The sequence below is a fragment of the Arvicanthis niloticus genome, chromosome 10 (assembly GCF_011762505.2).
Source record: "Arvicanthis niloticus isolate mArvNil1 chromosome 10, mArvNil1.pat.X, whole genome shotgun sequence".
Lineage (NCBI taxonomy): Eukaryota > Metazoa > Chordata > Mammalia > Rodentia > Muridae > Arvicanthis > Arvicanthis niloticus.
Window position 1 is genome coordinate 17122081 of NC_047667.1, and position 12511 is coordinate 17134591.

The 12511-nt window shown below is 44.4% G+C and overlaps 1 protein-coding gene across 4 annotated transcripts in view; it reads right to left on the bottom strand.

Annotated features, from left to right (window-relative positions):
- Nucleotides 1-399: 399 nt before the first annotated feature.
- Map3k19 (mitogen-activated protein kinase kinase kinase 19) overlaps nt 400-12511 on the bottom strand; it is a 40512-nt gene continuing 28400 nt past the window's right edge. For 2 of the 4 annotated variants that reach the window (XM_076941081.1, XM_034513600.2), the window contains 4 exons: nt 8237-10663; nt 6546-6692; nt 4772-5469; nt 2147-2729 (listed from right to left, as the gene is read on the bottom strand). In XM_076941081.1, the coding sequence (XP_076797196.1) occupies nt 2663-2729; nt 4772-5469; nt 6546-6692; nt 8237-10663 (3339 nt within the window). In that variant the 3' untranslated portion in view covers nt 2147-2662. Of the gene's footprint in view, nt 463-2146; nt 2730-4330; nt 4394-4771; nt 5470-6545; nt 6693-8236; nt 10664-12511 lie in introns of those variants that run through there. The other 2 variants (XM_076941080.1, XM_076941079.1) reach the window with 2 other exon arrangements.

A 12511-nucleotide genomic window follows, 5' to 3' on the forward strand; every position in this document is an offset into this window, starting at 1 on the left:
GCAGCTGGTGGGAGGAGGGAGTTGGCAAAAGAAGGTGAGGCCTTCTACGTCACTGGGAGGTGGGCAAGCCACTGTAGAAAAACCAGGTAGGTTTGTCACAATTTCTATTACTGTGATAAACACCACTACATAAAATGTCAGCTCATACTGCTCTGTGATAGTCCTTCACTGAAGAAGTCAGGACAGGAACTCAAACGGGGTAAGAACCTGGAGGCAGCTGCTGATACAGGGAGCTGCTTACTGTCTCCCTCAGCCTCCCATGTCAATCACTAAGGAAAAGCATTACACACAGACTTGCCTACAGACCAATCTTAGAGTGTGTTAGTCACGGTTTCTATTCCTGCACAAAACATCACGACCAAGAAGCAAGTTGGGGAGGAAAGGATTTATTCAGCTTACACTTCGTTGTTGCTGTTCATCACCAAAGGAAGTCAGGACTGGAACTCAAGCAGGAAGCAGGAGCTGATGCAGAGACCATGGAGGAATGTTACTTACTGACTTGCTTCCCCTGCCTTGCTCAGCTGGCTTTCTTATAGAACCCAAGACTACCAGCCCAGGGATGGCACCACCCACAGTGGGCCCTCCCGCCTTGATCACTAATTGAGAAAATGCCTTACAGCTGGATCTCATGAAGGCATGTCCTCAAAGGAGGCTCCTGATAAGTCCAGCTTGTGTCAAGTTCACACACAAAACCAGCCAGCACACATGAGGCATTCTCTTAGTGAGATTCCCTCTCTGTTGGTGACTCTAGCTTGTATTAAGTTGACATAAAACTAGCCAGTACGGGGGTCTTCAGAGAAACCATCATGTGAAAGCATCAAGGAAAGTGTGTTAAAAACTACAAGCCAGGCAGTGTCACATAGCCTTTAATTCCAGCACTGCGGAGGCAGAGGGAGGGAAATCTCTGAGTTTGAGGCCAGCCTGGTCAAAAGAGCAAGTTCTAGGTAATACAGCCAAGGCTACCCAGAGAAACCCTATCTCAAACCAAAAACCAAACAAAATGAAAAGGAAAATACAGAGATGCAAAAGAAAAATTAGTGGTTTTTTTTTTCCTTAAATACTGATTTTTTTTTTTTTTACCTATATAAAAGTACTCTTTAGTTCTGAGCCATTTCTCCAACCCAAAAGTTACATTTTTTAAAAACTAGAACTCAGAAAAGCGGGCAGTGAAGATCCCAGCTTCCTGAAGACTTCTGTGTCAGAAAGAATGCAAGGCGCCCCTTAGCTCCTTGAGATTCCTGGACAAATTCCAAGTTCTTGAGCTTCATTGCTCCAAAGCCTGACCACAAAAGTGTCGAGGATACGCTCATGTGCACTCACAAACACACCACACACACATTTCTGCCAGGTTGGTTATCACAGTCAGCATCCTCTGGAATCTCTCACCCTACCTTCTCAACTTCCTTCCAGACTTCTTTTGCAAGAATTAATTAATTCATCGGTGACTGGAGGGTTAATTCAGTGGTTAAAATGCTTGCTGAACAAGCTTGAGGCCTGAATTCAGCCATCCCCACCCTCCTCCAAAACCATGTTGAAAATCACTGGGGCAGAGCTGGAGGGTGGTTTGACAGAGTTAATAGCATGTACTGCTCTTACAAGGTTCCTGACACACACATCAGGTGGCTCACAACTACCTGCTCCAGTTTCATCGAATCTGACATCATCTTCTGACCTCTGTGGACACCTGCACTCACATGGTGCACATGCATACACTCAGGTACACATTAAAGATATATATATTTAATCACTAAGGGAGGGATGGCTCAGTGGTGGTTAAAAGCACTGACTGCTCTTCCAGAGGTCCTGCGTTCAATTCCCAGCAACCACATGGTGGCTCACAACCATCTGTAATGGGATCTGATGCCCTCTTCTGCTGTATATGAAGATAACTACAGTGCATTCATATATATTTTTTTAAAAATCAAAAAGAAAAAAATCACTAGGAACGTAGAGACTGGAGCCACGATCACCCTAAGTTTGCTCTCCAGCCTATCCAATGGGCGAGCGCCAGATCCAGTGAGAGATCCTGCCTCAAAAAATAAAGTAGACAACAGAGGAAGACACCAAAGTCAACCTTTGATTTACACATGTGCACACACACACACACACACACACAAGCACATACACAGACACACAAATAAGCATATTACCAGGCAAAATGTGTACTATTTATTTTAAACTTAAAGAAACTAAGCTGGTATAGTGGCTCACGCCTTTATTTTTCAGCACTCCGAGGTAGAGGCAGGCAAATCTCTGTGAGTTCAAGGCTAACCTCGTCTACATCAGGGAATTCCAGGACAGCCAGGGCTATGTATGAGATTCTGTCTAAAAACAAAAAAACAAAAAAAACCAAACAAACAAACAAACAAAACCCTAAAAGAAGTCTAGTAATCAGTAGAGATAATTTTTGAGCAATCAAAATTGTAACACTGGAATGGGGGTTTTGGTAGGTTTCTTAATATTATGAAATTGTTCTTCTCATGCATATAGGCAGTCTGCCTGAAATTTAAGGTCAGTACATAACTAGAACTTTCCAATAATGCTGCAGAATCTGGTTAAATAGGGCTAGGTTGGATTTACAGTAGGAAAGCAAATCCCTTAACCATCATTCCCCACAGCAAAGCAGGGAGTTGGGGGTTTGAAGCGGGAAGTTGGTGTGTGCTCACTGGCTTCTCTTCAGGAAGGAGTGTTTCAGGAGCTGGAGAGCAGACGGTCTCTCATGCTGGTCCCTAAGAGGAAGACAACAGATTAAAAGCAGCACACAGTGACATGACCGCTGCCAAGATCCACTTGACTCTGACATAGACGGTAAAGACGGAGGCACGGGGCTGAAGAGATGCTTCAGTTCAGTAATTGGGATCGCTTGCTGCTCTTGCAAAGAACAATAATTCTCGTGCACACGCGTGCTGATTAATTAAAATAAAGATGGCACAACTGTGACAGTCCAATGGACTGGCTTGAGCCCCAACTCCAGTTTTTAACTATAGCCTGAAACAAGTGGCCCAAACTTTGCTCATCTGTGAAGTGGGAATTAATAATGATGCCTATAGACTGGGGCTGTGGGTAGGTGGGTGACGTGCCTGTCTAACATACACAAGATCCAAGTACTGTGTAATTTGGACCTGGCTGTGCTCCCCTGTAATCCAGTATTTAGGTGGAACCAAGAATATCAGAAATTCAAGGTTATCCTTGGCTAAGTATGAAATTGAAAAACTTGAGACCATTGTGGGCTACAGAAGACCTTGTCTCAATTTTAAGTTCTTTAAAAAACAAACCCTAACTCATTGGAAGGATTAAATACCTATCTTTTAGGGGTGTGCATGCATGTGTATGTGCATGGCTGTGTGAGTATGTGTGTGAGTGTGTGTGTGTGTGTGTGTGTGTGTGTGTGTGTGTGTTTGGGGTTTTTTGTTTGTTTGTTTGTTTGTTTTTCAAGACAGTTTTCTGTAACACTGGCTGTCCTGAAACTCACTCTGTAGTCCAGGCTGGTCTAGAACTTAGAGATCCACCTGCCTCTGCCTCCTGAATGCTGGGATTATAAGTATGTGCCACCACTGCCCAGCTAATATCTAGCTTTAAAAAAAAAATGTGGTAGCTTTTACAATTAAAAACAAGTCCCAACTTTTTGTTTTTTTAATCTTGGTTATTTTGAGACAGGATTTTGCCAAGTAGCCCAGGCTAGTGTGGAATTTTCTATGTAGCCCTGTCTGGACCTATAATCTTTGCCTCTTGAGTGCTGAGATTACAAATATATTCCACCATTCCTAGTTAGGCCTGACTTTTCTTCTATATTTTTATTCGGTCAGTTTAAAGTGTAATTACATATAGTTAAAAATTCACACCCTCATGGGTACCATGCAATAAGTTTTTTGGTTGGCATTTTATTCACTTTTAAATTTGGACAAGCAAGAAAATGCTCAACAGTAAAGGTGCTTGCTGCCAAGCCTGACAACCTGAGTTCAATCCCCAGAGCTCACCTGGTGGAAGGAAAGAACCAGCTCTTATAATTTATCCTCTGGCCTCTATATGTGCACGTCCATCCCTCACCGCCAACACAGGTAAATGTAATAACACTTCCTAAGAATTGAGAGTTTAGGGCTGGAGAGATGGCTCAGCAGTTAAGAGCACGGACTGCTCTTCCAGAGGTCCTGAGTTCAATTCCCAGCAACCACATGGTGGCTCACAACCATCTGTAATGGAATCTGATGCCCTCTTCTGGTATGTCTGAAGACAGCAACAGTGTATTCACATGCATGAAATAAGTAAATCTTTAAAAATAAATAAATAAATAAAGACTTGAGAGTTTAAGCTGGGCAGTGGAGGCGCTTACCTTTGGTCCCAGCACTCTTGATGCACAGACAGGCAGATCTCTTGAGTTCAAGGACAGCCAGGGCTACATAGAGAACCCCCACATTATTACTATTATCATTATCATCATCATCATCACCATTATTCAGAGTTTAAAAGACATTTAACAGTGGGTATTTATACTCTTTGGGTGTGTCTGTTGAGACAGGATTTCTTGCATCCCATGCTGGCCTTGAACTTCTGATCCTTCTACCTCCACCTCCTGAGTGCTGAAGCTGCAGGCATCCAGCATGCCCAATTTATGCCATATGGAGATTGAACCAGGGCTTTGAGCATTCTGGGCAAGCACTCTGCCAATTTATCTACATCCCCAGCCCCTGAAACAGAACTTTGAATGGGCCATAGACTCTAAAGGGAATAGCTACTTTGGGACTCTAGGTATCTTCTCCTTTGGCTTTCTTACCTGGTCAGGCACAAACGCACAAAGTCTACAGCAGGTTCTGAGAATCGGTCAGGTAGAGGAGGCATTAGGCCTCTGTGGGCTCCAATGTAAAACATGGCTGCCATCCTATCCATGGAAGCCAGAGGAGGCTTCCCTGTGGCCATCTCGAACACGGTGCAGCCAATACTCCATATATCTGATTTCCTTCCATAGCCAGACTCATTGATGACCTCAGGAGCCATCCAGTATGGAGTCCCACGCATGGACTTGAGCATGTCGCTGTGGGTACCATTTAAGCCTGCCCAGGCCAAACGCTTGGCACAGCCAAAGTCAATCAGCTTTATTATTCCAGTTGGCATGAGCATGACGTTGTTCCCTTTGATATCTCGATGTACCACACAGTTGTCATGGAGATAAGCCACACCTTGCAGGATCTGTCTTGTGTATTTACAGAACACCATCTCAGGCAGTGGCCCAAAGCGGTTGATTATACTAGAGATGGAACCACCAGGGACAAATTCCATGAAGATGCTCAAAGTGTTCTCCTCCAAGCATGTCCCTAGATAAGCCACTATGTTTACATGCTTCAGTGCCTTCAGCAAATCCACTTCCTCCTGCAGTTTCCGGTATTCTTTCTCAGTAGCGAGTTTATCAGACGTATCCAAGGCCACCTGCTTTACAGCTATTAGCTGCCCCAGGCTGGTGAGCCCACAGTATACCTACAAACAAGCCGATGCAAAGCAATTACATTTAGATGAAAATCACATGTTCAAGTGTTTTTCCTTCACTTCCCAGACACTTTTTTGTCCTCTAACTCATTTCATCCCTAGCTGAATGACACATAGTTAAGCTTAGTTCTGCATTCCAGGGAGCCAAGATGGCGACCAGCAAGCTTGCCGAGTAGATGACACACTGAGTTATAGTCGCATGATTAGATTAATACAAATTCTGCTTTCATCATTCCTCAGTCATCTATTTTTAGATAAGTTGTACTTTTTTTTTCCTTGTCTTTTTTTTTTTTTTTTTAAAGCTGGACATCTTGTCACCTGCCTTTATCTCAGCATAGGGGAGGCAGAAGCAGGGAGATTTGTCAGTTTAAAGAGAACTTGGTCTACACAGTTCCAGGTCAGCCAGAGAGCTACATAGTAAGACCCTGCCTGAAATTTTTGGTTTTGTTTTTTTAATTTTTATTTATATCATTATGTATGTATCTTATCTAGATGTATCTCTGCATATATGTCTGGTCAGGAGAGGGTATTGGGTCACCTAGAGCTGGAGTTATAGGGAGTTATGGGCTGCCCAGTGTGGATGGAGGCAGGAAATGCACCTTAGGTCCTCTGGAAGAGCAGGAAATACTTTGAACTGATGAGCTATCGCTCCAGCCCTTCTCTTGCTTCTTAGAGTCTCATAGCTGAAGATGATCTTGGACTCCTGACCCTTCTGTCTCTATCTCTGGAGTGCTAGGATTACCATGTGAATCACCGCACCCAGGGCATGGACTTGGAGTGATGAGAGATTAGCACAAAGGATCACTGCTGGAGAGTAGGGACCAGGGCAGGCCTGGGAGACAGCAGCAGATCGTGAAGAAATGGTTAAGTCTCTAAAACCTTGTGGGCCAACATCAAATCATCGCCACACCTTTCAAATACATAAAGCAAGAAACATACTCCCCCTGAAGCAAGTTTGGGTTTTTCTGTGGCTTCCAGCTGCAAATGTTCTAAGTACAGGCAGTAGGGAAGAGAGGGGCCAGGTCAGGTGAAGAATTCTAGCATTGAGGGGTTCAAGGCTGACTTACTGTGCCATAGGCTCCTCTCCCAAGGATCTCACCCTTGGTCCAGAATATAGCCTCTTCATGTTTTAAACTCTTGTCAGAAAGTGTCTTCTTTTCATTTGAGGTAAGAAAATTTTCCTCATCATATATCCGGAATCCATTAATACATCTCTGGGAAAATGAGAAAAAAAATTATCATTAAACTCTGGTTTGTTGTGGAGTCAAGAACAAGAATTCTGCCATCTCTTCCTCTTCCTCTTCCTCCTCCTTCTCCTCCTTTTCTTTCTCCTCTTCTTCCTCCTTCTTTTTTGAGACAAGATATCAGGTAGCCCAGGCTGGTTTCTGACTAACCATAAAATTAAGTATGACCTCAAAACTTCTGACCCTACTGCCTTCATGTCCCAATGTGCCACCTGCATGCATGCATGCAGCCTGGGGAAGACATGAGTATATGTGGCCCAACACAAATCATAAACTTACTTCAAGCATCATGAGGTTTGTTTGTTGTTTGTTTGTTTGCTGTTTTGCTAAGGCAATTGTGAGGCCCTAGAGCTGACTGCCAAGCTTTGCTTGTAACCGTCTGGTCATCACTGAAAATTATCTGCCATAAACTGAAAATGTCATCATTGAACAAAATACTGACTTACTAAGTTTTGCCTTATTTATTTTCTCCAGGTGATCTCAAGGTAGAAAATCAAACTAGCTAAATTCCAGAAGTAAGACCACAATGAGACGTGAGGATGTAGCTCAATAGGTAGACTGCCTGCTTTGCATTCACACAGCCTTGGGTTCCATCCTCAGCTGGCACCACATAAAGTAGCCAGAAGCAGGAAATTGACAGTTCAAGGTTATCCTCAGCTGCATAATGAGTTCAAAACCAGCCTGGGCTACAAAAGATCTTGTCTCAAAGAAGAAAAGAGGCACAGTAAAGAATCATAGCCTAGAAATCAAGGAACCTGGATCCCAATTCTGCATAACAAACTATAAGATCTTGAAGAAATTACTATTTGGCATGTATAAAATTCCTTGTTTGAAAAATAAAAAATTTAGGGGGAAGCAAGATGACTAGGTCAGCATCAGTTTTCAACTTGTGGGTCACAGCCTCCACAGGGGCACATATAAGCTCTCCTGCATATCAAATATTTACATCAAGTTCATAATGATAACAAAATTACAGGTATGAAGTATGAGCCAAGTGGTGGTGGCACACACCTTTAATCCCAGCTCTCTCAAGGTAAGGGCAGGCAGTCTCTGAGTTTGAGGCCAACCTGGTCTACAGAGTAAGTTCCCAGATAGCCAGGGCTACACAGAGAAACCATGGCTGGATAAACAAACAGTTACAAAGAAGCAATGAAGTGATTTTATGATTGGGGGTCACCACAGCATGAGGAACTGTATTGAAGGGTTGCAGCACTAGGAAGACTGAGAAGCCGTGACTGTGTGGGAGGAGGCACCAAGCCTGATGATGTAAGTGTGATCCTAGGAGCTGAAATGGTGGAAGGAGTAAGGGTACCAGAAGGTATCCTCTGACTTCTACACATATGCCCTGTCACATGTGTGTGTCACACACACACACACACACACACACACACACACACACAAACAAACACACAAACATACACACAAATACATGTAATTAAAAATAAGGGTTTTGAACCAGATTGACTCTAAGGTCCTTCCAACCCCAGTGCACCTCTGATTCTAATCAGACCAACCTGTAGTTTGACATCTGTTGTCCCTCTGTCCAGCTCTTCGATGGTATTGCCTCTCCTACCGAAGACAAGATTCAGGTTTTTGGCGTCTGCCTCATTTGTCATTATTTGGCAAGAGCTGTTATCTTTCTCCTCGAGGGCTAAGAGCTCTTCAAGTAGACAACCTAGCAACTCGTCTGTCAATTCTTCCTTCTTTCCTGGGTCTAGGATTTCCTGGGAAATCTTCCCAAATGTTGGGTATGTGGTGGAGTTATTTTCTAAGCTATCCTGATCCAAAGAACGTGCCCAGAGTTGTTCTGTAGGGGAAGGTGCACATTCTGGGTTCTCCTGGAAAGAGAAGCTGGAAATGCTCACCAGTGTTCTAGAATTATCTGAAAGGCTATCGAACTCCAGGTAACCTGTGAACATCTGGCCATCGTTTATTTTGTCAGGAGGTTCTACGTCGTGCTTTTCTGGTGACACATGCTTGCCTGAACGCTTCTCACTGAGCACAGCCCAGCTGTTTTCTGAAGGACCGAGCGGGGTCTGGGGGTGCAGGCCTTCGAGCTCTTTCAGATCTTCAAGGCTTTGGGTAAGACTGTCATTGTTGAGAATGCCTTCTTCATTTGCACAGTCCTCAGTGAAGATTTCCTCAACAATGGATAGATCTGAGACAGGAGGGGTTTCTTTCTGTTCAGGGGACTGCTCAGGGATTGGGGTCAAGTATGTGAGTTGACCTTCATCTTTGGAAGACAGAAAGTCATTTCCTGAAGATTTTATCTGCCAATCTGGTTCTGAAACGCTATCCTCTGTGTGGCTACCCATACCCTTGCAACCCTTATCTTTAGAAATTAACCCTCTGTGCTTTTGCTTGAGACCAAGCGAAGGCTTTGGGGGTTTAACGCGTGATCTCTTCTGAAGAAGTCTTGCCCGGCCATTGGTGCATCTGTCACTTTGGGAAGACTGGCACTTATTAAGGACACATCGGCCTGATGGAGCTGTACATAGCTCACGGTAATATCTGTGTTCATGCCTTTCTGCCTCTCGAATGTGACTATAAACGGGAGTTCCAAACATCTCATAGATACCTGGTCCATTGGAGGCTGAGTTGATTTCTTTGAACATGTCACTGTACTTCAAGTCCAGAAAGTGCAGTCTCGGGTCTGTTGTTTCAGCGGAGAGGGGAATGCCTGGCTTTTTCATGCCCGCGTTTTTACAGATTCGAGGAAATGCTTGCTTTTTAGGTTTCTGGGTCTGATACGCGGACTTTTTTTCTGTCAGAGGTGCCCTCCTTTGAAACTTGGATGGCGGATGAGGTCTGTGGTCCGTAAGTTCCAAAGCAGGGAAAACCTGAGTCTTTATGCTGTGTTTATGCATGCTGGGCTTGATGGCCGCTTGGATGGGAACCATGAGGTCAGGAGGTGGTCTGCTCCCGGCCTTGGTCCTTGAGTCCAACTTGGTTCCATGAGTATTTGTCTGGAGCTTGCCGCGTTCTTGTTGAGCAAGTATGTTGAAGCTATTCCTGTTCTGCACTGGGTGCTTTCTCCTTCGTAGGTTTGGTCTGGCTCTAGTGGGTCCCTTGCGTGTCCCTTCTCCAGGGAATGTGATGTGAGTATGTGACACCACCCCATTCATTTCTGGATTTGTTTCTTCCTCTACTGGTGTTTTTCTGTTCCATTCTGTGTCTCTAAAGCCTTCCAGGAGCTCTTCAGTGGGGCCGTCAGAGTTCATACTGGGTATGTTCTTGGGAACACTGACCTCTTCCAACACTGCGTGTGGCTCCACCGCTCCAGCTCTGTGTACAGAGTTGCTTTTGGAATCAGGATCTTTCTCATTCCCGACCTCTTTCTCCTCAGCTGGGGTTATTTCTGAATTCGAGGCTTCCAGGAGCTTGCCGAGAATGGGATGCTCAACCTCTGAAGTTTGCTCAACCACTCTGGCTGTCAAACTCTCTTTTTTTCTTGATAAAAGGTATTGGGCGTCCTCGCCCCCTCTTCTCATTTCACTAACATGGCACCCGCTATCCCTTGCCCTCTCTGTAGGAGTAGTGTCTTCCTTGATACTTTCACAGGAAAACAAAGATGGCCCGTCTTCAAAGCCGGAGGTTTCAGTTTTATCCCACCCTTGCGTTTTCTGGGATCGCCAATTCTCTGCTACTCCCCCGTGTTTTCCGCTCTTCCGGAAAGTGCACATGTTTCTAGACCAGATGGCACAGTCAGAACCCCTGAGGGTGTGTCCTGCGGCTCCTTCCCACGTGACTTCTTGATGGTTCTTTGATGAACTAAACTCAGCCGATTGGCTAAGAGGCTGGCTAAGAGGCTCCAGGAGCTTAGGCACTGACAGGCTGAGGCTGGGGACCTTTCTCTCCCTGTGCCTCAGGAACTTGGGGCTTTTTTCCATATTGAAGACACAAGATCTCATGGGCAAGAGTGAGAGTGGTGGCAGAGGAATCTAAAAGAGAAAGAAAACAATGAATGAAGAAAAATAGCAAAGTAAATGCTTTTTTTTTTTTTTTTTTTTTTTTTTTTTTTTTTTAGAAAGGTTCTCTGTGTAACCCTGGCTGTCCTTGGGATTAAAGAATTGCATTACTAATGCTTGGCTTAAGTTAAGATGTTCTGATATTCACTTACAGAAGTCCTTTAAGTATAACGCTGTCCTAACAATCACTGGGGTTTTTGTTTTGTTTTTTTGTTTTGTTTTGTTTGTTTTAAGAGTTGGTGAGCAGGGCAGTGATGGCCCACGCCTTTAATCTCAGCACTTGGGAGGCAGAGGCAGGCGGATTTCTGAGTTCGAGGCCAGCCTGGTCTACAGAGTGAGTTCCAGGACAGCCAGGACTACACAGAGAAACAAACAAACAAAAAGGAGTTGGTAATTGTGGTTGTTTAAATAGAATGGACCCCAAACACTCATATGTTTGCTTGGACCACAGGGAGTGACACTGTTAGGAGGTGTGGCTTTGTTGGAGTGTGTCACGGTGGGGGTGGACTTTGAGGTCTCATATGCACAAGCTGCTCACAGTCTCCTTCTGCTGCCTTAAGATCAAAATGCAGAACTCTCAGCTCCTTCTCCAGCACCTTGTCTGCAAGTATCTGCCGTGCTTCCCACCGTGACGATAACAGACGAAACCTCTGTAAGCCAACTCCAATAAATATTTTCCTTTATGAGAGTTGCTACTGTCATGGTGTCTTTTCACAGGATCAGAAACCCTAACTAAGAGAGAGATCAAATCCAGGGCCCGTGCACACTGGGCAAGTGCTCTCTACCACTTAGCTACATCCAGCTACATCAATATATCAACAGGACGGAAAGAGCACAACTTCGAAAACCAAAATGTGGAGCTGGAGCTGGATCTCAGATAGTAGATCCTGCCTGGTGTGTACAAAGCCCCGGTTTGGTCCCCAGCGCTGTATTCATACACCTGTAACCCCGGGGCTGGGGAGGCAGAGGCAGGAGGATCAGAGGTGTAAGGTCATAGGCCATACATCCTGGACTAGAGTATTTACCAATACATTCATACGTGCATACATACATAAACTAAATCCCAAATCGGGAGCAGCAAGATAGCTCAGTGGGTAATAGCGCCTGCCACCAAGCCTGATGACCAAAGTGGACAGAGAAAGTGAACCAACCCCCCCCCCAAGTTGTCCTCTGATTTCTACATGCACATAGACACATAGACACACACACACACACATTAAAAAAATAAATCTCACAGCTTGGGATTTGGCTCAGTGGCATACATGAAGCCCTAGGTTGGATCCTCAGCACTAAAAATGGGGGTGTGGGGTGGCAACACCAAATAACTAAAATCATTCTCAAGATGTTTTCGGAACCAAGATTAAGTGACTCTTTTAAAAGGTAGATAATTAGGTGCTGTAGTGTTGGATCAGAAGAGTGTGGATTTCTCTTGCAGAGGTCTTAAGTTTGGTTCCCAGCATCCATGTTGAGTAGGTCATGGCTATCTGTAAATCCAGCTCCAGGGGACCTAATACCTCTGGCATCCTTAGCCATTGACATGCACATAGCATAAGAGCGCCCTCTTCTGGTTTTCATGTACACTGTATGCACATGGTGCACAGATGTACATGCAGACAAAACACCCATACTTATCAAATGTTTAAAAATAAAAAGGCTAAAATTTATATATCAGGACTCATGGTTATATTTATTAATTATGTGGTGTTATTTATTTATTTTGTTTGTTTGCTTTTGTTTTTTGTTTGTTTTGTTTTAAGACAGGGTTTCTGTCTGGCTGTCTAGCTGGTTTCTGTCTGTCCTCGTCCTGGAACTCACTCTGTA